We start from the raw sequence: 26,243 nt of genomic DNA on the forward strand, positions 1-26,243 counted from the left end.
ATTGACCCATCAAAGCAATCAGCTCTCAAACAGCCCTTAAAGCCAGTTCCTAAGGAGAATGACTGTACCTCAGAGGCTTTTGGTCACATCAACACAGGACTGCTGCTCGTACGAATAGTTGGGTATTTTTTTCTTCCAGAAACACAGGGAAAATAGTGGATAGTATTTCTAAACATAACAGCCATACGAACACCAGTAGTTTTATTTGAAAAAGAAAAATAAAAGCAACAAGACACAACCACCAAACACCAAGCTAACAGGGAAATAAGTTTAAACAAGATCTATGATATTTAACAATATTATCTATAAACGCTCCTTGTGCGGGCCGCTATACATATAAATACACTTAATAAAAAAGGCACAAAATGACTCGGAAAGCAATCACACAGTGGCTAAAGAAACACAAAACCAGGAGGTGCAGGGCTGCAGAGCCCTGCCGCTGAGAAACGAGCCGCTGCAGCGGGGCAAGCCGAGGGCGTTGCGGACCGTACCTGAGGCGGCTCAGTCCCTCCGGCGGGGGAGGCAGCGCCAGGGCCCGGCGGCAGCCCGGAAGGAGACGCCTCCTGCCCGCTGACCTCCCCGGCAAGAGGGCTCTGCGCCTCCGTCAGAGGCCTGGTGCGGCGGGACAGGAGCTTTTACCTCAACATTAGCAAGGTTTTACCTCAGCATTGCCGGGTTTTTTACCTCAGCCGACGGGCCTCGCTCTGGCGGCAGTAACCGCCCCTCATCCACCTCGCCCCCGGGCCCGCAGAGAGACGAGAAGAGAGCTGGCGATAACAAACCACCAGGCACGGGCACCGCCGCCGCCCCAGTCAGCACCGCCTCCTCCAGCAACGATCCCCTTTCCCGGCTGTCCCGGCGGCGGCGGCGGGCGCCAATGAGGCGGCGCGTCCCGACGGCAGGATCCAGTGGGCGGGCGCGGGGGGCGGGTCGTTGGCCGGGGGGGGGCGGTGGCAGCACGCTCGGTTGTGAGTGAGTGAGTGAGTGTATGTGAGTGAGTGCCATGGCCGGAGCCCGCTGAGAGTGACAATAGGAGTGAGCCGGAGCGCGACCCCGAAGCCCACCGGGATCCCCCCTCTTACCTGAGCCAGCCGCCGGCGGAAGAGGCCTTCCCTCCCCTCACAGCACCGCCGCGCCGCCAGCCCGGCCTGCCCGCCCCCCCCCCCCCCCCCGGCCGCCCTCGCCGCGCCCGCCGCTCCCCCTCGGCTCGGCCCGCATTCGGCTCCCCTCGCGCCCCCCCCCTGCCCCCCAGCCTCCTCAGGGCCCCTCCGCAGGGCTCCGCCGGGAATGTGAAAGAGGCAGCAGACATCGCAGGCAGCGGGCCGCGCCGAGTGCATGGGACTGAGCGGAGCCCGAGCAGCCGCCCGCTCCTGAACCCGCCGCCAACGCCGCCCTGCGCTGGGGAGGCCGCCAACGCCGCCGAGGCCTACAGGCTCCTGCGCCGCCGCCGCCGCCGCGGCAGGGACCGAGCCCGGCGCGTAGTACAGTTGGGCCGCCGCCGCCAGGCATCGGCCGCACTTCACCAAGCCCGGCTCAAGCCACCGCCTCCCTCCCGTCTCCGGCTTCTCTACCAGGAGAGTCAAGGTAACTCCATCCGTCCGTCCCTCTGCGCCGGCCCGCGGGGGAGAGGTGAGGCGGCGGCGGTGCGGGCAGGAGGCGCGGGCGGGCCGTGGAGGGGGAGGCCGAGCGACGATGAGGGAGGCGCGGGGGGCTGCGGGGAGGACATGTTCCAGCTGCGGTGCTTCGCGGCTCCGTTCTGGAATTGACAGCCGATAGCAGCAGGCGGGAGGCAGCTAATTACACCTCTGCTTCCCGGGCGGGGAGCGAGCCTCCGGCTCCTTCCCTGGTGGTGATATCCGTCGGTATTTTCACGTTCACTCGCCTGTCTGTGCATTGCACCCCCACTACCCCGGGGACCAGCAGATCTGATGTGCGTGGCTTCCTATTTACCAAAATACTTGGGGAATAAATTAAGATCCCCTGCTGAAAGAACCAAGAAGCAGTGGCTGTGTTTGCAGCTTTCCCATTCGCACACAATAAATAATCTCCACCACCACCCCCCCGCTGTTCTTTGAAACAGTGTATTTCACTGTGATAGTGTATTCAGGGAAGCGAATGTTCATTTGGAGAGATAAAAAAAGAGATCAGTGTTTACTGTAAGGTTGTTAGGCTGGATGTATTCTTGTTGAATTAGAATTAGATTTTAATAATTTATAAAGCAGGTTAGGGAAACTGTTACTAAATTTACAGCAGAGAAGTGTCAGTAAAGCTTCTTGCTGACACAATGATCCTGCAGTTTAAGTGATCTACTTTAGCCCCTGCCCATTATTATTATTATTTATTTTTTGTGATTTAATTTTGAGAGAGCATGGAAACATTTCTGCAGAAATGGTTCCACTTTACTGATGCACGTGATGAGGAGGTGAATCTTTTTTTATGAGATGAAATAGAGCCAAGCAATTCAGGTTTTAAGAATGTATTTTTGCTGATATTTCCAAAATTTGGTTTATATAACAGGTAACTTTGTGTTTGCATGTTTTTTGGTGGACTGTTGAAATCTTAGAAGTGGGTTGCTAAAGAAAATTCTATTTCAGTTTATCTTTTTAATTTATTAATCTTGGCTGGGGCCTGAATGCCCTGGTGATGATGGTGGCATTTTTTTTTCCCCGAATGATAAACAAGACCAGTTTAAGGTACGAGTTCATGTTGCTGATAGTATATTTAGACAGCATATCTACAAATCAAAAAGATGGAACAAGGCTTTTTCATTATTGTACTGCCAGCTGCACAGTTCAGCTTCTGGGTGCTGCACATACTTCCTGGAAGAAGCTATGGAGTTTATACTTCCATTTTTGATAGATTTAGTGCACATATATGTAATTTTGTATTAAATAGTTCTTATCTTTTGGAACTTGTTTACACTGTTGCAATAAATAATACTTTCTAAAGCTTTTCTTACAAAAGACAAACCCAAACGTGTTTCAATGGATTTAATAATTTATGAAGCATATGAGTAACCAAATATTTTAATAAAGCCAGCACTCTAAAGTGTTCTCTATATTGTGGAATCAACTTCTTTTAGCATACGAGTCACTTTGGTAATTGAAGTCAACAGACATTGAGGATGAGTAATGCTTTCCAAGGACATGTTCTAAGACCCTGATCCTGCAAATGCTTATGCCGATGCTTAACTTTGCACAAGTGGGTAGCCCTACTGAAATCAATAGAGCTGCTGTTTTTAATGATCATGTTATTAACGCATATAGCTCTGTTGATTTCAGCAGAGGTGCACATGCTGGTGAAGTTAACTGTACACAGAGCTGCGTGGAATATGTAGGCCTAAATTCCTCCTGTCTCATTTCCCTTAAGTATTACTCATGTGTTTCACAAAGATGTGATGGGCCTTTTTAGCAGCAGGACAAGACTGGTAAATACAATAGCTGGATGATTAATTCACTGTTTAAATGTTTCCTTTCATTATTTCATAGTAGTAGGGAATCAGATGTAGGAGTACTACTAAGGCAAGTTTTTTAGAAAGAAGCAACACTTATTTCTTAGACTGGCTAATAGAGCTGGGAAACAAACAAACTTTTGCTTGCAGAAACCTTTTTTTGGCTCTTTGCCTCTCCTGCAAACCTTGTTTGGTTTATGCCCTTAGAAAGTTATGGTTACCACACTGCAGTTCTTACAGAAATGCCAGAAGGTGGAATAACTGTGTATAAAGAGGCTTACAAGAAACTAACTGAGTAGTTCTAAAGTGGAGAATAAAGAGGTAATATATAGAATTTGTCGGTGTTAGTGAAATTGTGAAGCATAGCAGTACTTTTTGCTATACTTTCTTAAATTTCAATAATAACTTGTATTCAGGTGTGGCAAAAAAATAAACTGAACATTTCTTCTGTCATACTTTTTTTTTTTTGTCCTATGCATGTTGATGACTGTAATGGCAAAAAAAACAGTTGCCCTTTTTGTGTACCCATTCTCTTGCATGTGTGGTCCTTTGCAGAATGAGTTGAAATTACTTTATCCCAAAGAATATGTGGTTAAGGCTACAATCCTATGTCAATTCTACAGGTGTATGAAGTTCTATTGACTTAATGATGTCAGTACTAGGTCTGAATTTTTCTGTGACAGGATTTTTGAAAAATGGGAGACACAGACGAAAAAAGTGAGAATTATTACATTGTTGCATTAAGTTTATTCCATGTAATTTGTACGTACATTGGTGGTCAGCTCTCAGTCTGTCTGGGTGACTTGTCAATAGGAGAGTGGTGTTGAAAGATGAGTTTTTGAAAATTTAAGTTAATCTTTACCCACTTGGAATATGTTGGTAACATTTGTTTTCCTTCAGTAGGGATATGTCCTCAGCACCAACTACTCCTCCATCAGTGGATAAAGTAGACGGATTTTCTCGGAAGTCCGTCAGAAAAGCCAGACAGAAGAGGTCACAAAGCTCCTCCCAGTTTAGGTCTCAGGGCAAGCCTATCGAGTTAACTCCCCTGCCTCTGCTAAAAGGTAAGATCAAGAATGAGTTTTAATAAATAAAACAATAGCAATTTTACTCTACAGTCAACTTCCAAAATCAAAGTATTCTATTGCCTGAAATCACAAGGAGATTTTGTCAGCAATGAGAAATGTTTCATGCCAGAAATGTATGCATTTAAGATCTGCAAAATATTTTATCAGTGATTTGAGGGTGTGGTAATTGTTTGCAATACTTTTGAAAGTTTTAAATGCTGATGTTGACCTGTACCATGACTTGAATTTTCAAGGTACTCAGGCTATGCATGAGTATTTTAGTTAGTGAATCCTCAACAGTTGATGTAGATGAAGAATAATTTTGGTAAGGGTAAATTGACTTGTGAGCAGAGGGAAACTTTTTTTTGGAATCTTTCCATGATTTGTGGGCTTGCAGCCTGAGACAGTGGGGCCAAATTCAGCCCACAGGCATATTTTGAATGCCCTACAGCAAGGTATTAGTGAGGAGATGGGACCCCCTCTCATACCTCTGGTAGCTCCAAGCTCTTAATTTCTGCTGAGTTTTGAAATCGAAAGGTCCCATGAGCTGCAGCCTCTCAAGGGGGAAGATGCTGCCAATCATGTCTTAGGCAAGACACTACTGTTTTGAGAGCCTGTGTATCCCAGCTCTGGTTGAGTTTCTGCTGGCAGATTTAACCTCTAATTTGGGAAAGAAAATTATGATCCAGCTTACTACTCTTGAAAGGATGCCAATATCTCTGTAATATATTGAATGCTTCCCCTAAATTCCAGTTGTCACTGAATTTCAGTACAAATCCAGGGGCCAAAAGCACCTATTAGAATTATGTCTGTCTGTTGAAGAAGCAGGAATTGCCTTTCAGAAGCACTGCTTTTACACTGAATTCTCAAATTGTTTATTTAGATTTGTGGATCTCTTTCATTGATATTCTTATCTTCTGCTATAAATGGTGAAAATAAGCATGGTTGGTGCTGATAATTCTGGAAAATAGGAAGATTAATAGGTTTAATATTATGTTTGTCCCATTTTTTTTTAGTGAGCCAGCGTAACTCCCACTTTCTCTCCTCTACCTGTTTGATAGATTTGTTAATCAAAGTATTGAAATACGTAATAAATATGTAATTGCACTTTGGTTTCATTCTTAACCCCACTTTTTTATAAGAAGAGAGAAGTTGCAAAAACCCTCCCACAAAACCATACCAGCCCCCCCCCCATCCCCCCCCCAAGGGGGCTGGTGTGTCTTTAATTTAGTAAAAATGTGTGGCTTTTAATTTAGTAAAAAGTAGGATTCTAAGATTAGTTCTAGTGGAGTTGTCATTAAAGTATCAGGGACTTCTTTCTGTGAGATACCTGTAAGAAGGCACAAATGGCCATACTGGGTCAAAAGAAAGGTACATTCAGCCCTACTGCATTATGCTGACGGTGGCCAACTTGGAGGCAGAGAGAGTAGAATAGGAGGGACAGAGTGGTGCTGTACTGGAGTGCTCCCCCTGTTCAGCATTTCTCAGTGTAGGGTCAGTTGGTGCCAGTAGCTTTGACTTAGTCTGCAATGAGTATTATTTTCTGACATTTTCTTGTTTTGTGAGGGTATGATAAAGAAGCAAATGCATCTTTCAATTAATTTTAAAGCTCAGTTTTATATTCTTCAGGTCACTTTTGGTATGCAGGTAATTTCCTTTGAAAATACTAGTTGTTACACTTCAGAAGGTGAATGGAGTTTATCCTTTGGTTTAAGTGGGTGAATTACTGGAAAACACTGAGATTTGTATAAATGAAGAAACTGATGTTACAATAATTTTGTTCTGTTGTGTAGCCCCATTCAGGGAATAAACCAGGCATATGCACAAGCATAAGGAAAATGTTGCTGCCGTTGTCTGAAGACCTGGTCTTGCAGAAACGGAGGCATATACAGGTGCTTAATTTGACAACTGTAGTTAGTCCCATGGATTGAGATATAAAACCATAATAAGATAAAGCAAACAGATGGGGAGCAGAGATCGGTGATGAGGCATTTATGATTAGCGTCATAATGAGTTATAGTGGTCCAGCTTCAAATTAAGAATCTGATCCTGTGAGTTAGTTTTCCCTCTTTGACTTAATGCATATTCCCTGAGGCGCAGGGGTCTACCTATGCAGATTAATTTGCATGATTTGGGCCTAACAGTCTATCTGAAACTGCAGTGGTATTGGTCTCTGCTGAAGGGATACTTGCAGTTAAAAATCATGCTACTGTTTGGAAATATTCTTGACCTACATTAGATTTGTAACAGTCAGGATTATTAAACCTGAAGGAAGTGAGATAACAATTTTCTCCTGCATTTTTCATACTTTTCTTGGCCAGTTGCCCCAAAATCCTCATTTTTTAAATCTCTTAGGTTTGCACTTACCTTCAAACAAGTAAGTAGTCCTATTACTTAAGTCCAGTAACCATATGATTTCCGGTTTTATCCTTATTGTTTGTGTCTTTCAAACCAAAGTAGAGTAGAGATTTCAACAAAACAGCTTTTTAAAGTCTCAGAAAAATGAAATCAGTTTGGAGATCTATAGGTGCTTATTTAAATTTCTTGGTTTGGGTGAATTTCATGTTTAATTAAACCTCTTAAGAAATACTCCTGTAAAGGAAATTTTTAGAGGACAGACTTTGAATTCAACCTTAGAATTCCCATCCCATATTCATGATGCAGGAACTTTGCTGACAGAAACAGACATGCTATGTCCCCTCTTTTTTTTTTTCCTTTTTTTTTTTAGTAGTTTTTTTGCATATTGGCATTCCCAGGCTACCTTCTCTCATACAGCACCTTTATGGACTTCAGGATCTTCTTTGATTACACGAACCATGTATGCAGAAAGCTAGATAAATGCTTAGTCCATTCTTTGCAAGTTTTTATACAATGCCTGTCACCATAATGATTTGAGCACCTTCCAGTAGTGTATTAAGTGACGTGACTACACATCTGTCACATCCTATCTGCTCTCATTCCTTTCCCTAGGGGCAGAGTCATATATAGTGAAATGGCTTGTTTTGGTAGTGTTTTAATGCAGTCTGTTGCCTTCTGTGAACATACATGCCTGTATTGCAAAAACAGATAAGTCAGTGTTGTTGTTGTTCATTTGGTAAAAAAAATATTTCATGAGGGAAAAATAGAAAAGATGCTGCATTTTGATGCTGTGTACAAGTCTGAGGGATAAGCTGCTACTTAGAAAATGTAATAAGAAGAACTGGAATTTTCTGTATTGCTTATTGTAAGAAAAAAGTATAGAGAAATGAAGTTGTTACTGTGGTGTTTGTTTGCTTTAAAGTGTGTATTGTATCTTTTTGTAAACAAACATTTGATGTATTTAGAAAATAATGTGTCTTCTAAGGCTCTGCTGGGCTGGGTTTAGGCTTTAAAAAGCCAGAAGCCAAAAAGCAGTGCTGTTTGCCTACAGTAAGGTCTTAACTTTTCAGAAAAATTAATTATTTTTGTTTATTGTGTTGTGACTTTAATTTGGAGTTATCTTTTTAAATATGACTAATATCCAATAGAACATTTTAAACCCAGCCTTCCTCCTTTGTTTCAAGTGTAGAGGAATGGGATGAGAAGTGCATGAGAGTTGTGATACAATTGGCCTGTATTTTCACTATGTGTACTCTTACAAATGTTTCAATCTCACATGCATTTTTAAATGTTTGCAGGCTCTTGCCTGCAACTGTATGTTGCACTGCATTATGGCTTTTGATTTTTGCTTTATTTTTAAAGGGGTTGTTGGTATCATCAAGGCTGGCAGGTGCCTTAGGTATCTGGATGTCGAACAGCAGTCCTGGTGAAAGGCCCTTTTCCAGGATTGAGTATTTCCACCTCTGAGCCTGAGTCAAACCCAGCCCAAATTTGTTAACCAAGTCTGTGGCATGCATCAAATCATGCTTGCTCTGTAGAGAAAGATAGTACTGTGTGTGCACTGGATAGATGTATTATTTTCTTTGTACCCTTTTTACTTGGTCTCTAGAGGTAGATCAGTAGGAGTACAATGTTAGAAAGCAGTTGGTAGGAAAAAAGTATACTGTAGTACTGGACACGTGAAAACAGAGCAGTTTAATTTTTGCCTGTATAAGGGGGAGTTAATCTGTGTTTCTGCCAGTATCTGTAATGGCATGGGAGTACCCAGATGATGAAGACATACATATAGATGTCTAAAAAGATCATACGCCTTATGTGTACTTTTAGCATCTTGAGAAATTGGACAAAACATCAGCATACAATTCACAGTATTGTTCCCATCCCCCTTGCCCTCATTAAAAATATATAAGTTGGGTAAAGCAAACCATCCAAAAGTAAGACTGTTAAATTTTAAATCCATGTATCCCATTTTTGTAATTTCAAGGTGTGCCTACGTTTTCCTATCATCCTCCCACGTTTTCCAGTGATCTGATATGATTAGTGTAAGTTACTTTCAGGTTTTCTGAAACTATTATGTATTTTTGTTGAAAACAGCTCAAAGTATGATTTTTATTTTTAGAAAACTTTTCTTCCTTAAAATAGGCACTTGGAACAGAACTTCTCAGTCAACAATACCAATTGCTTTGCTACCTCAATATTATGAAATTTATTGAGCTTCTAATACATTTATCAGATAGTTTCTATGGCATTAAGGAGTTGCTGTAGTGGCAACAAAAGAGCATTGCATAGTCAAAAAGGGAAAGTATCTTTTTCACTTGTTTGCTTTTGATCATTATATTATAGGGATAGGGCTACAATCCCAAACGGGAGAAGGACTTCGCAGAATCATAGAATGGTTTGGGATGGAAGCAACCTTAAGGATCATCTAGTTCTAACTAAACCCCCCTGCCGCAGGTAGGGACACCTTGCACTAGACCAAATTGCTCAATGCCCCATCCAATTTGGCCTTGAACATTTCAGGGATGGGGCAGCCACAGCTTCTCTGGCCAACCTGTTCCAGTATCTCACCACCCTCACAGGGAAGAATTTCTTCCTAATATCTATCCTAGATCTCCCCTCTGTCAGTTTAAAGCCATTCCCTCTTGTCCTGTTACTACATGCTCTTACAAAAAGTCTCTCTCCAGCTTTCTTGTATGAGGTATTGATATATGAGGTTCTTGTCATATGTAATTAATTTCTTCACTTTCCTCTTGTGGTCTTGATAGTTGATTTTTTAATATATACTTTATTTTTTTCAACATCTGGTGGTTGTAGGAAAATTCTTTGCAATAATCTTAACGATTTCTGATTGTTTCTAAAAGGTATTTATTTGATGGTGTTTAGAAAGGGCCATTACTAATAACATTATGTCTTTTTGAATTTTTTTCTGTTTGTTGTCTCCTACAATTGAAATGTAGTTTTGCGTAGCCACATTTGTACAGAATGTGTAGAAATGCTGACTTAAACTTTAGATCATAATAAAAGAATACTTCCTTGCCTTAACAGTGTATTAGTGAAACTGTGGTTGCTGAGAAACTCTGTCAGCTTAGCCTTGATCTTCTAATATTTCCATTCAGTTGTCTTTATTTATTTCTAAGTCTCTTTAGGTCTGGTGATTTTCCTATAGCCATAGTGGTGGTGGTGGTGGTGGTTTTTTTTTGGTTTTTTTTTAATGGGGGGGAGGGGGAAGAAAGGTGAGAAGCTGGGGAAGGTGGGCTTGTTTCGGTTTGCTTTGCTTTTTAATCTGAAGCCTTCAGTATAATTGTTTTACTTCCAGAATTTCTAAGTCTACCTGCTGGGAATTGGAAATGTGGAAATGTTAAGGAATGATCATCATTCCCGCATCTTCCTTTTCAATTTTCTTTTTTTAAGTTATTTTTAAGTTGTTTAAACAGTGAAGTAACTTGTAATCACTCTGTAAAATGTATTTCTGTACTCTTCACAACATTGAGTCTAAAATCTTGGTAATTTTCTGCAGGAGCACTTAGACTTTACCATCATTAGAAACTTTAGTTTTCAGACTGTACTTGTACAATGGGTCTCTCTAATATGTTTCCCAGTATTATTTATTTCTTTAGTAATATTACATTTTTCTTCTCTGTGTTCAAGTGTAACCTTATGGGTCTGTAATAGGACCTCCTATTTCTGTAGTAAGTACCTCCTTTATTTTCCTTTCCTTTGAGAAATAAATCTTCTGGTTTAGCCATGCAATTATTTCTATTTAGTATACATCATTGTTGAAGTATAATGCTACCTTTATAATTGATTTTGATATGGAACTTTACTGTTATAAAAGGTATATTTTTTTAATATCTCTGGAATTTTGTGTATATAAAATTTGTGGTTTTACATCAAATGTGTATAATAGTAAATATATATAACTTGTTTATATGCAGATATATATCATATATAAAGTTTAGAGTTTGAGCTTATTTAATTTTCTGTTCCGTTTTTAAAACTCAATACTTTTAGTGAGATACTAATTCTGTTAATTGATAAAGCACTATAGTTAGAAAGCAGTCCCTTCACGTTCATCTGTTGTAAGCTACTGCCTCCCTGAGAAAAGAGCACTTTCATTTATGCTTTCTGGGGAGTGGGAGGAGGACAGAAAACTATTTTTACATGCAGGGTAATTCCCTTTCACCTACAGTTTTTTCATTCAGTTATTACTGTTTCTTCAGCTCAGTCAGGCAAAAATCCTTAAAAAGTAACAGATGAGGGGACTCAGAGTTCAAAAGAGTTTTGGTAGGTTTGGACATTTAATGGATTAGCGATGGCACCATGTAATCTTGGTAACTGTCTAATTCACAAATATCAGCAGTGGATGAACATTAGAAGTTAAAGAAAATCTCTTAGAGAAATACTACAGTCTTCTTTCAGAAGGATATGGCAGAGCTTATACAAGTTTGAAACCTCACTGGTTGTGTCAGTCATCATTGCAGATACAGTTACATGAGGGTTTTTTCTGAGGGTGAAACTTCTTTGAGAAGTTCCCAAGCATATGCCACAGTGCACTGCCTTTCATTTGTGCTGAGACAAGTGTTTGTGGGGCCACAGTATAAACAGATTGTTAAAAAACATTTCACCTTCTCCTAATTTTAGTGATGTGGTTGCTCCAGTGTCTTCTCAAACAGTTAGTTAAGCAGAACTGAAATAGTGGTGAACTTTTATACAGGGTTGATGGCTTCTGTGTGTGTGGTTATCTGCTTAAAAATAAAAAATACCCAAAATTGCTGCAGTTACAGTCTGAGAATACTTATCAAGCATTTTCCAAAGATAAGGCGACTGTCCAAAGAGCTGGTGTAAAAGACTTTTGTGCCCTTAGTTGTTGCACTTGATTGAAAAAATTGGCTGTTTTGAACAAAGTCTTGAAGTCGAGCTATAGGGGAATCAGTTGTCACAGTATGTCTGATATTAAGTCTTACAGTAAGTTGTATTGCTTGAAAACAATGTAATGGAATAATTTTATTTTAAAACACTTTAACTGGAGCACCTCCCATATGAAGACAGGCTCAGGAAGCTGGGGCTGTTCAGCCTGGAGAAGAGAAGCTGCGTGGAGACCTCACAGAAGCCTCCCAACATCTGAAGGGGGCCTATAAGGATGCTGGAGAAGGACTCTTCATCAGGGACTGTAGTGATAGGACATGGGGTAATGGGTTTAAACTAAAACAGGGGAAGTCCAGGTTGAATGTAAGAAAGAAGTTCTCTGCTGTGAGGGTGGTGAGGCTCTGGAACAGGTTGCCAAAAGTAGTGGTAAATGCTCTATCCCTGGCAGTGTAACAGTGGTTTGCGTTGTATGTAGGCTGTAGTTTTCTGTGGGATTCCTGAAAGATTTTCAGGGAGTTCTAACAATATGTTCTGTGGGTCCTCTAAGTTTTTCACCATGCTTGTGATATTTATTTACCTGATCTGAACTGGCCTTTTGTGGTTTGGGATTTTTGTACCTCTTCGCAGTGTCACAAGTTTAATATTATTGTGACTTTCTTGGCTTCTTTTTCATGTGTGCTTATACGAAACTTGGATTAAGTTTTAAAGTTTTTAAGTTTTAAAATGCAGGTGGCAGTAAATTTGTTGCTCTCAAGATTTTGAATATATTGTTAATTATATATGGATTAGGTTGTAAAGGAAAACTGCTGCAACTTAAGTTTCTCATATTACAAATTGATACTAGGAATAGTCAGAAACTGACAAAAGGATGATTCCAGATTTTAGAGGAATTAAATATTATTATTTTTCTTTTATGTTGCCCAGTAGGATGTAATGTGAATGCCTAAACTTCCATTAGTTTTCTTGGGCAGTTTATCTCACGTGCTCTCCCCTTTCACGTACCAGCAGCATGGCATAGATGTTAGATGCAGTCTCTATAAATTATAAAGTCTATCTAGTATGTGTTTTCTGACTTTTCACAAGGTTAACTGTTCAAAGCTGTTTACAGAGAATCTGTTTTCCTATCTATGTGGAAACAAAGGTGCAAAAGGTGGTGATTACAGCTGAGACAGTACTTGAATCACTGTAGAGAACATAACTTATTTGTTGAATATTGTCTGTTACTAAGGGAATAAATTTGGCAGCATGTTATCTTTGGTGTTTTCAAATAGCATTTTTGGGATAGCTTTTTGCAGAAGTTGAGGTGGTACTGTGTAACTAGTCATACGGTTCTCCTTCACTTTCCCTTTATCCCACCCAACCCATACTTCTCCTTTCTTCTTTCTTTGCTTGTTTATCACTGCTTTCCTTACTCCCACTTCTTCTTCCTATAACCTCTGATGGGTACAATTCCCTTATTTTTCCACAAGAGGGTGATAAAACTCACTGATACATGTGAAAACAAGCTCCAGGTGGGGTGGATAGCAGAGGTTATTGAAAATCTCAAAATGATAAAATTAGCTATATTTCTAAAGAAAAACAACATAGTCTGTTCTTCCCAAGCTCCATCAGTGTGTTAATAGTGGTTGCACCTCTGGAGACAAGACTAGACCTGTCAGGATGGAGATCCACCCTGTGAAAAACACGCCAGCTCCATGATTCCTCTGTTTCAGTAATCAGACCATACTGCAAGACAGTCTTCCCTTTCTGTTATTTGTGCCATAATTTTATCTGTGCTTTCTCCTGCATGCACTCTCTTGGTGTTTCGTTGGTTTTGTTGGGTTTTTATTTTTTAGCCTTCCCTTCCCCCCCCCCCCCAACTTATTATTAGAGGAAACAGAACATTCCTCTCCACCAGTGCTAAGAAACTGCAGTGGTTGGGATTTCTGTTCATGTTCTAAAGGTGCAGAAAGGGTTAAAAGGCAAAGCAAAGAGGGCGAGAAAATAAATAACCACTGCTGTGATTTACCTCTCATAGAGGTTCTAGTAGAAATCTGTATCTGCTTTTGGCTGAACCTAGACCTTAACAGGTATTTTACTCAAGAATAAACACCACTATAGTTTTAGATTCTATTTTTAGTACTAAAAATGATGATGGAGAGAAGTGGTTACTGGTCCTCCTGAGAAGAGTAGCTCCAGAATTGTCTGTCTTTTGATGGATTTAGTGGCTAAAGTCAGAACTTCAGCAGTGCAGTTGTCTCATGGTATGTTGGATGCAAAGGTACAGGAGAAGAGCTGTGAGGTGTAAATCAAAAGGTTTCAGTCGTTTAACAAAAAGACAACTGCAGAGTCAGTAATCTCATTAGAGTATCTCAGTATTTTGTCTCCTCCTAATAGTAGGGAGTTCCAAAGGCAGGAAAAATGTGTTGAATTCCACAGGACAAGTCTGTTCCCCTTCCTGTTCCTTCAGTGTCCTATTGTTCCTAAACTACCACATCCATAATGCACACAGTCAAGTTCAACAAACGGCATTTGGAGCACCATGCTTCATGGGCAAGAAGGGCTAAGTTTAAGGTTTGGTTAAGGTAGCTCTGGATCTCAAGTGGGACAAATTCTTCCAACTAACACACCTGGGGGGGACAATGACGGACATCCCTACCCCAAAGCAGCCCTTCTACAAAATTAAAACTAACCCTTATGAAACACAAATAATGCTTAGAATTTCTGTATATACTCCTGATCTGGTTCTGACAGAATGTAAGGGGATTGGAGAGGTTCAAATTTATATTAGCAATGTAACTGTATTTTTCCTAAGTTTTTAGGGTATTCTGATGAAGGAATGGCATAATATCTAGAAACAGAGGTGGCTAAAAGCAGGTTTTGAAGTGTGTCCTTGGCAAGTTTCTTTTTTCTCCTACTTGGTAAGAAACAGTCATTCCTGTTGCAGAAACTCTCCCAATCCAGGATTTTTCAGAGATGAGGATTGACATGCCCTTCAGAATAGATTCTGAGGTGACCTCATTTGCTAGGAGTTCATTGTTGATCTCCCCTTGTTTTGCATCCTAGCATGAACAGATACTGCACTACAGCAAACGTCATTTGAGAGCCAACATTTTCAAAGTTATTTCACTTGTGGTGAAATGTGCCAAGCCTTCATGGTCAATAAAAAGCACATAGTTTGGAAATGAATGTATTTTCATGTTTATTTGTTGTTTGGATACTTCTGGATGAAAACCCCTGATATTTCCAATATAACAGAACAGTTCTACAACACCACATAATATTCAATAATAAAGCACAGACTATTTTTCATTACAGTTAGTCTCTTTAGAGGGAGCATTCAGTACTTAATAATATTTTTGCCCATGTTGTTTTAATTGTCTTGAACAACAGGACCTATCTTGTGTCCAGAGCTGCAGCAACGATAGTTGAATAGATTGCCCACCCACGTGTACTTATTTTCAGGAGAGGAGTCAAACAGGCGAAAGGAAAGTAATTCAGCCTTCTCCCCTATTCCTATATTTGGTGGCCACCTAGACTATCCCGTCTTTTTTTGAGCTCATGCTGCATTTGTGGTTAATGCAGTTTTTCTGCATTGTTGTTTCCCAGGTTTCTTGTCCATACTGAATATCTGTATTTGGGATTATTTTTTCCCAGATAAATCAGTATGGTGGTTTTTCATACTGAATTTCACTTTATTTTCAGGCTATGTAAGGAATTTGCTTAGGTTCCTTTGTATTGTTTCTGACTTTACTGCTGCTCAAAGTTCCTTATTTAATATCCTCAGAAGATGTTATCTATATGCTATTTTAATCATATAGATCATTAAGGAAGTTATTAATGTCTGGACTAAATTGAATCTTGTATCTCACTGGCATTTCTTTCCAGCTGGATACTTAGAGATTTTTATCCTTTTATTTCTATACTTTTTGGCAGTACAGTGTTTCTCAGCCTCTCCTACCCCCCAAAATTGGAATGAGTTTTAGATGTAGGACTGTAGGGGAAAACAGAAGTGTGATTCATGCTGGAATAGAGTAAACTTTGTAAACCCAATTACAATCAAAATTGAAGCTGTATTGTATCTTCGCATTGATTTCAACATGCTGTCTTTGTACTTTAATTTGTACAGTAGTAGTTCTTAAATGATAAATTATTAAGTAAATATTTTCCTAGTGGAATATGCTTTCTATTTTTGTATATCATCTTGAGAACAGAATGTGATTCCTTTCTGTAGGGTCAGCTATTTGAAATACTTGACTGTGTTTGTTCTAACTACATAATCTATAATCCTCAATATGTCTGTAATCCACTTTATCTCCTACAGAACTATGTCTTTGGAATAGGGAAGAATATAGTGTGAGAGACAGAATCTAAGGGCATAACATTTAGGAAGTTTAAATCCATTTCTGAGGTCAGCATTTATAGATCTTGCCAAATAACTGGTAGAAGAAATGACTAGTGAAGAAAATTAAATACTACGCATATTTTCATTCCTATTAAATGAACAAATAATAAAGAAGCTTTACAGTATTTCGTATCTGGAAAGAGGATAAAATCAAAGGTAGAATTTATCACCTGGCTTATCTGAAAGTTTTACAGTGTTAAGGGAAATGATTTATTTTTCTTTTGATTCTTTATGATTATTGTGTGAAGTTGAATTGAAATTAAAAATGTTTACTTTTTTTTACCTTTGTATGCATGACTCAGGTGGAAACCAGAGTGCATGTTCCTTAACACTCGCCACTTGAGATTGAGTGGATGCATTAACCTGAAACTAATATAGCCATGGGTTCAAGGAGGGCAGTGTGTGCACACATGCACATGCGTGTTTAGAAGTCTATTCTTGGAAGAACGAGTGTGTCCTGGTGTTGGTTAGTAGTCTTTTTGACAATTTGATATGCTGGTTTTGTTAAGGATTGCACCAAGAGCTTCTGTTGCAATTGCTTCATTTGAATAAGGGAGGAGAAAAATTTTGGAAAAAGACTGACTGTAGCCTAAATATTATTAGTATTAATAGGCAAGTATTAAAGTATTAATACGCAAAATGTGACTCTTGAGCAAAATTATTGATGCTGCTGGGGACGTCTGTTTTGAAGGACTTGATAGACTGCACATTTTTCAAGTAGGAGAATAGGGAAGACCAGTCATCAACAAGCAGCTATCAAAATTTAAGAAGATTTTTTTTTTTTTTAATTAACCCTAAACAAGCTTTATTAAAACTACTGGTTTTTTGGTTGTAAACTTCAGATATTTTATTTTATTAGATAAGTATTGCAGTATTAGATGCAAAGACAGGTAAATCTTTTTTTCCAATTGTTGCTGTTGCTTTTGTAGTTTTTGGTAAGACAGCAGTTGAAGATTATTAAACGCAACAAGTTATTAAAGGTCAGGTTTCTGTGTTTATCTGATACTAAAGTATCAGGTACCATTTGTCAGGGAATGACTGATTTCTCATTTCACCTAGTGACAAATAATCTGATTTTACACGGTCTTTGAGTTTGGGGAGGGGTGGGGATAGTGATCATGTGAAATGGTAAACTTCCGTTGCAGTGAAGCCACACTACATAGCAGGCCTGGGTTCAAACACCACCAGTACTTCTATTTTCTATTTTTTTTACGTAGTTGGTGTTAAGCACGAGTATTCCTGGTTTCATATTTAGAAGATGATGAAGATCAGCAATGTTAAATAAATCTGGCATATCTCTCTTAATGTTTGTTGTTCTTACAAATGGTTAGGAACACGCATGACACTGAAACTCCCACATTCTTATAATACTAAACAGAAGGAAAAAGATAGTGTGGAATTTCAGCATTCTATATTTGTAAAACTTCTGAGAATCCTGTGAGGAGATGTAAATTGCAGGGAACCTTATTTAGTTGAGTAGAGATTTACTTTATACAGAAAAAAAAGATACCATGTAAAGCAGCAACGGTCATAGTCTGTTACTTGCCCTTACATGATGTCATCTAATCCATCCCGTGGAAGGGATAGGAACTGGCTAGCAGGGCAGCAAGTGAATGTGAACATTGAAATGTTTATTTTGTACCTGCAAATGCCATTGCGCGAACATCCATATGGCTGCAGGGAGGGCTGGCCTGTGTTTTGGTTGCTCCAGTGAGGAAGTAAGTGGGAATTTGCCCTTTTTTTTTTTTTTTTTCATTTAGACAAGTTTTCTATCAGCTTCACTGCTTAAATTCATATTGTGCTTTCTGTGATGCCATACCATTTTCAGTAAAAGAGCAGTTGCATGGAGACAAAGAGGCTGCTGATTTAAGTCTCAACAGAGAAGTCTGTTAGGCTTCAACTGTGGGAGGATACTAAATGTAGCTAAGAGGTTGGCAGATGCTACCTGGACCAAACCTACTTGAAAATATTAAGCAGCTGTTTAGTAGGTTTGCCTAAAACCCATTTAATGGCTGGAAGAATTGCTGGAAAAATATGACAGAGGAGTTTTGGTTTAAAAATGTACTTAATGTCTGGATGTAATTTCTGTTCATGTTGAAAAAGAACAAAAAAGCAGAGTTCAGCTACAAATATTTTGCTGGTGTTGATGTGAGGGTAAAAAAATCCATCTGCAAGCTCTTCCTTCTCTTCTTACATGTCTTTTTTCTTTTTTTTTTTTGTGGATTATATCAGTTTATGTGACTTTCCTTTTCAAGGGGAGTAATAACATTTCTGATTATGTAAGGCTGAAAGCTGTGGAGTGTTGTCTTCTGAAGTTTTCACAAAGCTCAGAGCAGCTGCTGCTATTAATGTTTTTCTAAGCTATAACAATGTGAAATTTTACTTCAAAGGGTTTATTTTGCACTCCAGCCTGTGAGAGCACCATAAGGAGGCCAGAAGTGAGGTAGTGGGACTAGGCCTGAATTTCTACTGGCTGCATGTGGAGCGGGGTGTACAGGCCAAGAGGGAAAGCTTTCTTCATCTGCTCCTTCCTCATCCCTTGCACTGGCCTCCTCTGCAGGTTTGCATGGTCCTGGGAGCTGCCCTTGTTTCTTGCCAAGGCAAAGTGTCCTTAGCCATACCATCTGTGACCTGTGAGATGCTGTGAGGGACTCATGAAATAAGCTACCCCAGCATTTTTTGGTTTTTCATTTGGTGGGCGAAGAAGGGAGATAAAGAGGTTGTGTGAAGCTGTTGTGCTGTGTGACTAAGCAGAGAGAAAAAGCCTAGGAAGCCATTGCTCAGGACCAGGGGACTTGATTCTAACAGGAAGTATGAACTTATAATTCGGTTCTAAGTGCAGTTCCCTTTATGACCTGTTCCATGGGGAGAGTTGATTACAGGATCTCTGTGCTGGGTCATTAAATAGTTAACATCAATGGAGATACTTATGCTTCAGAAGCAGAGATATGTACATGTGTGGTTATAAGCGTTTCCAGATCCAGTTAACCTGGAAAAAAGTCAAAAGAGATGATTAATGTTTTGTACCTTTTGAAATAGGTTTAATTTTGTGTGCCCAAATCTTCAGGCAGGTGCTGTATAGAAATGGAAGAAAAAAGATAAATTACCTTTTCAGCATGTCTTCACATTGAACCACAAAATAATATTCAAATGAACAAGAATCTCTTGTCTGAATCTAAATTGAAAATGCAGTTTTCGATGTCCTTATGATGCCAAAAATGATCATTTCATTGTAGACAAGTTGAACTAAAACCTGGGAGATTTCTCCAAAACTACCTGAAAGAAAAAAAATACAATTCTCTTCTAAAATGAGGCAACGAAATAGCAAGAACTTTCTCACAGAGTCTGTGTTGATCTGTCTCTACTAGTATCATAAATATGTTCTGTGTGATTTATTTACTATTTTTCTTGTTACTACACTATGCACTAACATGGCTAAAGTTTCAGTATACAGTTTCATAAAGTTTCAGTAAGTCTTGTGGAATTTCTAGAAACTTATTTCTGAAAGAGTGCCCTTCTGCCTGTGTGAAATGGTTGCTTTAGAATTTCTCTAGTGGTCCCTTGCGGTTTGTTGGGGATAGTTTTTTGCCCTGGGTCAGCCTTTTGCTTTGTGCATGAATACCAGCCCAAATTTGGCATAGTTCTTTGATGGAGTAAGATAATTTTGTGAGTAACAGAAAGAGACAGGGTTATCATAATTAAGAATCATCAGGCAATTTAGCATCTGTTATTAACCAGAGTGTACATGTGTCATCCTTGCAGAGCAAATTATTTGTTTCCTCTTAGGTGTGACAGAGGCATTAGTGTTACTCCTGTGTGTGGCCCTAGTAAGATCAGTACTAGGATGCATCGTGGAGTTTGGGACTTGAACTAATTGAAGAAGATATAGCAAGTGACAGAGACCCATTAAATGATCGAAGATTCAGAGAAAATGCTTTATGCAGTACAGTTAAAAAAATATAATCTGTTTGAATAGTTTATTGAAAAGCTTGAGGTCTGATATAGTGTCTTACGTGGAGAAAATAGTGGTCAAACACAAGAAGAACTAATGCTGTCAGCTAAAGCCAGAAATTAGGCATGCATTTTTAATAATGAGGAGAAATATGTGCTGGCAGGAATTCTTCAAAGTGATTTCTGGTTTTGTGCTTCCAAATCAAGAGTCACGACTTTTCTGAAAGTTATATTGTAGTTGAACACCGGTTGTTAGACTGAATTCACAGAGGATTGCTTCATTAGGGAATCTTAGGGGCTGTTTCATTTAGCTTGGGCTATATGCTCTGGTAGCCCCTTCTGGCTTGCAGTTTCCTACATACGCAGTTGTAACAGCCCCAGCTTTACCCATTTCAGAAGCCTTGAAAGTTTGTAGGTAAGGCAGTGAGTGATTTGGGAAGAAAAGTGAGGCTTTCATGTGTTAAGAGTAGTTGGATATTTCCTCGGAAGAATTAGAATGTGTTGATTCCTCTGCTTTTTATATCTTCAGTTATACTCTGCTTGTTGTTCAGAAGTGCTTGCTCTTTTTGCTGCTCAGTCTGAGACGCTGGGACGTGATTTACAGAGTGGATGATGACTCAAAATACAAGTGAACTTGGTGGGAACTAGTCCTAAATACTACATAGTGCTAAGTAAACATTCAGAGAAATCAGGATGTCTCAAATTGGGCATTGAAAAATTAATGGATGCTTTCAATCTGAATCTTTTTATTTCTCCATGTTCTTTTAAATTAATATCTTGTGAGTAGTACAGCGTAAAAATGATAGTCTTTAAAAATGTCTGATTTGAGCAAAACGAGATAAAAATTAAATATGACATTATACAAACTCTTTATGATTCTTTGCTTTCATTACAGCTGAGTAACTGAAAGATTGTTCTCATCTTATTTTAATAGAAACAAATCTGATTTAATTATTTTTGGTTTTCTTTTCAAAAATTATAGACTGTCATTGACATTTTTTAAAGTCACAGCTGAAGGTGATGATACAGCCTAGTGAAATTCAGGTCTGAGCCAGACTGGAGCACTGTTGCTTCATTGACTCATCTGAAGCATGAGGTTCCTTCCTTCTCAATCAGATTTTTTATTTGTTTAAAGTAATAAAACTTTTAAATGAATTATCGTGGTTTTTAATTCACTATAAAAATTCATTGTTGCATTACTTTTTCTTCCTGAGGGTAGTGTGCTGTGGGTTTTTTTGAAAAAAAAAAACCACCTTTTTTTAACTGAAATCCATAGTTGGTTTTGTTGCTTCCAGGATCTGTTCCTTCTTATTAGCACATTCTAGCAAACCTCACCAGGTTAAATTAGGGCTGTAGATTTAAAATAATTTTAAACTGTGATTCTATGTAAGCTTTTCTATTTTCTCACTTCCCTCTGCCTGTCCCGAGTACAACTGTCTTTGCATGTCTTTTCTCTCTTTGTCCTTTACTGCTGGGGAGAATGCTGATGCCACCTGCATTTGTGATCTTCACTGTCAGCTGTAAACTGTTTGGTAGCAAATGCTTTGTATGTTTGCTTGGTATTCCCTTCTTTGGTTCTAAATCTTAGAGAACATTGAACAGCTTCTCCCAGTGCTGTGAAATGATATTTTACAGCACTAAAAAGTTCATCTCTGTGGACTTCTGGTGTGTTTGTTCCACCAGTTTCGTGGTGTAACATGCAGTAATTTAGTGTGATGAGTTGTGCGTCCTTACATTAACTTTTGTCCTTCTCCATTTCCAAACATACGTGTTAAAACCAGTAAAGCAGACCATTGAAGGTAGAAGGGAACCTCCGCCTTTGCAGAAATGAGTGAAACCTCAGATGATGTGATTTAAACCAAAGCAAAACAAAACAAAAAAAACTAAGGTTTCATGGCTGTTACAGACTCCTTAAAACTCACTTTTTGATTTATTCTTTTTAGGAATTTTGTGAAATGAAACATGATATGCTGGTGAATCCAGAATTTGTGGCGATTTGATATATACTTATATAGAGGCAGTGAGTTGCTGAAATGAAAGCTGTTCAGTGTAGTTTTCGAAAAATGATTATGCTCTTCTTGTCTGAAAATAAAGGGCTGTAATCTGAGCCTCCCTTTTTAAAAGACTTTCCTCTGACGTTTCAAAGTAGAGTCTGAAAAAGGAAGTAATTTGTAGGCTGTTGAAATCCAGTTCAGTGTCAAAGCAACCAAAGAAGAAAATTACTCAAAATAAATGGTTGCTTTTATTTTGAAACCGTGTCAAAGTGGAGGAGCTTTCTTTACACATAGTTACTATTGGCTACACAAACCCCTCGTTTCTGTGGCTAATGATAGATAGGAATAATGTAATTCATGCCTTGTCATAGTTTGCTACTTAATCATCTTGTTTGGCACTCCCCTCTTCATGTTATGTGTGGCCATAATTCAGCAATGAAAGCTCACTTGGGCACTGGTATTACAGTCCAGTAATCAAAGAGGCTGGGATTATGCAGATAATGAAAGGACTGGCCAGCGTGTGTTTACCCACGAGAACTGGAATGAAGTTAGAGGCAGTAAACAGCCGGGGAGCTGCCTTCAGCGCTGGACGATGGCCGTCACTCCTACGTCACGGCTGCTCTAGAGATCCAGGGTGGGTAAGGAGAAACCGAGAGCGCTCTCGGGTTCAGAGCCGTGTGTCAGCACTACTACTTGGAGTTTTAGCCATGAAAAACTTAATCTCTTACAAATCTGTAGTAATGTTGTCTTTTGTTTGCTGTTGCTGCTGTCAAAAGTAGTATTTGAAGGAGGTTACTAACATTTGATTAGAAAATACTTGATTTATAAACTAGCAGTTTCCTGGACATTAACATAGATTAGAAAGATAAAGAGGGGGTGTAGCATGAATCTGAATGCAAATAAAACAGAAAACCAGATTTGTTTTTGTTTTCCTTCTTTCTTTTCTTTTCTTTTTTTTTTTCAATTGATAACTGCAATTTTAGATTCTAAACCAAACATTTTTCTCAGAGGCCAGCACCAAACCTTTGTGAATCGTCTGTGATTCAAAGTGGTGTTATCTTTGGATAACTTTATTTTAAATTTTGGAGTTGAAAGCAATTGCTTGGCTCGGTACTTGAATGTGAGTGTAATTGGGGGGCAAAGTAATGGGTAAAATGATGAGAGGATAATAGGAAGTATTTGAAGAAGTGAAAGGGGAAAATAAGTTTGGTTGGGGTTTGTTTCGTGGCTTATTTTTTTTTTTTTTTAAACTCAAGCCCTTTCCCTCTCTTGTTTTTTAAAGGGTGTTTCATTTCTAAGTAGTGTAAGTTCTTCCAAGCTACCTATGATTTTTTTGTGAAGTGGTTTCCATGCTCTTGTCAATGCATGAATAACAAATAATAGAATGGGTGGGGAGGAAGTTGATTGTAATTTGACTTAAAAGCATGGATGTTTTGACCTCAAGGATTGGTAGTTTGAAAAGAATGATTTGCTGTGCTGTTTGTGTGAGTGTTGGTTTGTTTAATGTTAATCACCATCCAGTTATGAATATAATTCACTTGTTAGGCAAGTGAATTAGGCTATAGGCTAGTGTTGGACTTTTAAACATACCTTCAGCCAGCAGTCAGGTTAGAAGGAGGTATGCTCTTTAGAGTGCTCCATTGATGGAAAGAAGCAATGCTCATCTTGTGGATGTAATGAAGGTAAGGTTCTTAAAGGTGTCTGAAAAATAAGAATTTTTTTTATTATTATTATAGTTTTTTGTATACTTAAAAGATGGATTTCCTAAGATATTATTTTGAGTGACTACCTGTCAATTTTTCAAGCATAATCAAAGGATAAGGTAATGTGAGTTTTTGGTAGGGCTTTGTTGTTGTTATTTGCTTTTTCTAATTACTCATGTTTCAGGTGCTAAGATTTGAATAGGATGCTTTATTTGCTTTACAGCTTGAGATGGCTGTCTTTAGCAGCTGTAAACTTTAGCAGCTGTAAACTTTCAGTGGCAGGCATCACTTAAAAATACTGTCTGCGCATGCTGTAGCAAAGCTGTGGACTCGGAGGAAAGCTGATCCTTATTTTTTTAAACGATGGTTTTATTTGGCTTGTATTTGCAGAGCTTTATGAGACAGTGAGTCAAAATTAGATCAACTTATAACCTGATCCTATATTCAGAATCTTCTAGCTTTGAGAGCCCTAAGAGCTGGGGATGCGTAGGATCATCAGTCTCCACATTTTAACAGTTTTCCCTGCGTTTCAGAATTAAGGCCAGTTTCTGTGTTATTCAGAACCAAGTGTAATTTGGTTACATTTGCACTTTTCCTGATTAAGGCCTGCTGAATCAGGTTAACTATTTGACAGGTAGTCATGTAGAGGGAGATGTGTGTTAATGTGTGTTACCCTAGCTAGTGTGCTATGTGGTAACATCAACAAGGCAAAGTCTGATTGCTGTGTTGAAGAACATTAAGAGGGACTGTACTTGTATTTTAATTCAAAAAAGAGATTGCAGTGTATTTTATTTGTTGGACTTTTTTTTTTGCTGTGGTGAAGACAAGTTTTGAAGTTGTCATTGAACATGACTTGATTCTCCTCCAGTTGGAGGTAGAGTATTCTGTACAGAATAAAGGTAAAATTGTAAAAACAAGTTGGATTTCCAGTTTTCCAAGTTTTTATGTGAAAGTTATAAATCCAGATGTTTTCATACCAGTAATGTGCTCTCAAATATTTCCATAGGAAAAAAAATTCTTTGTTTCTGTTTGGTTTAAGAAAGGACATCAGCATTGCTTCTTAGCCATAGAGTCATAGAATAGTATAATAAAAAAGCTCTACTTCCAAAAGAGCGATCCAACAAGAATTTTGTGCACATTGTGTATTCTACTCCTTGGACATTCAGAAAACGTTAAGAGTTTCAATTATAGTTCAGATATTTCTTCAGTCATTAGTTTTTGTTTTTGTTGTTTGGTTTTTACCTAAACATTTTCAAGTAGTTGTAAAATTATTCTTCCTACAGATTTGAATGAGTTCATTCCTTATACCAAGGGAGAAAACTTCATTTTTTTTTTTAATTTATTTTTCAAATGTGCAGAAAGCCCAGAAACATAAAATGGCCAAAGTTTGTTAGCTTAGACATACCCAGAAGTAGGTAGCAGCTTGCTAAATAGTGACAAGAAAAGGTAGGGTGATCAGGGAAGGGAAAGCAAAGGGGAGTTGTTGCTCAGTCACAGAGGAAGTTGAGAGGAACTGGACAGACCTGTTGTATAGGAGGAGTTGGAGGGACAGGTGCAGGGCAGTGGAGGGGAATTAGAGCTTACTGGTACTAGAACTGGGCTGAGTACTGAGGAACAGAGAGCTCTGCTTGAGTGAATGTGTTCTGTGTGAGAGAGGAGGGAAGTGCTACTGCAGGCAAACTGCTGAGGTATCTGAGCTTGCTCTAATATCTAAACCACTTTTTCCACAACTTTTTGAAACTCTGTGCATTTTTGTAACATTGGAAAAATAAGAAAATTCAAGGATTACTTAGTATGCTGTTACTTGGAGATAGTTGAGGATGTAGAAAAATGATAATAAAATTTTATTCCTGAACAGGTGAAGTACATTACTGTACAATAATACAGTTTTTTTTTTACAAGTACTTTTATCAAAAATACCAATAAATTTGCATCTGTCTACAAGCTGGTTGAGTTTTTGAGTAATTTATTTTTTTTTCAGGTGATCTGAGCTATTGCAGGGAGGGCCAGGGATGGATACTTGCACCATGAGTGCCCTAAGGTGGTGCTGATGCCTCAAGCAAGGATTATCTCATAGTTGGGAAGAGTAGTGCTCAAAGCAGAAGAACCTGCCATTTTCCTCTTCATTGCACAAGCAAGCCTTTTTTAATTTCCTTTGCCTTGCTGTATCCTGATCAAACCCTTGCATTAGGCCAAGAAAACCTGTGTGTCCAGGTAAGGCTGTGTGCAGCGAAAGAGGACAAACTGGGCTGTTCTTTGCCCCTAATGTGAGTGGGGACAAACAACTCAGGAGAGCTCAGCCATCTCTGGTAGGCCTGGGTGAGTGCAGGAGATGGCACTGAAATGGTAGAAAAGCCCCGTGGGGAGCAGGGACCTGTGAGCCCCCTCTGGAAAGAGTGCCATGGAAAGTCAGTGGTTTCTTTTCCTGTACTGAGGTCAGTGCCGGACATTGGGATTGATTGAAGCTGA

General features: G+C 39.1%; 1 protein-coding gene across 7 annotated transcripts in view; it reads left to right on the top strand.

The window, feature by feature from the left end:
* Positions 1-1,147: 1,147 nt before the first annotated feature.
* Positions 1,148-26,243, top strand: part of PPP2R5E (protein phosphatase 2 regulatory subunit B'epsilon) — a 75,632-nt gene continuing 50,536 nt past the window's right edge. For 2 of the 7 annotated variants that reach the window (XM_061464200.1, XM_061464203.1), the window contains exons 1-2: positions 1,148-1,584; positions 4,352-4,515. In XM_061464200.1, coding sequence (XP_061320184.1) covers positions 4,359-4,515 — 157 coding nt within the window. In that variant the 5' untranslated portion in view covers positions 1,148-1,584; positions 4,352-4,358. Of the gene's footprint in view, positions 1,585-4,349; positions 4,516-22,512; positions 22,706-23,730; positions 23,754-26,243 lie in introns of those variants that run through there. The other 5 variants (XM_061464202.1, XM_061464207.1, XM_061464208.1 and 2 more) reach the window with 5 other exon arrangements.

This window comes from Pezoporus flaviventris, unplaced genomic scaffold, assembly GCF_033815535.1.
Source record: "Pezoporus flaviventris isolate CSIRO_AGI_PZ_B2104156 unplaced genomic scaffold, CSIRO_AGI_Pfla_v1 ptg000036l, whole genome shotgun sequence".
In the NCBI taxonomy this organism is placed as follows: Eukaryota; Metazoa; Chordata; class Aves; order Psittaciformes; family Psittacidae; genus Pezoporus; species Pezoporus flaviventris.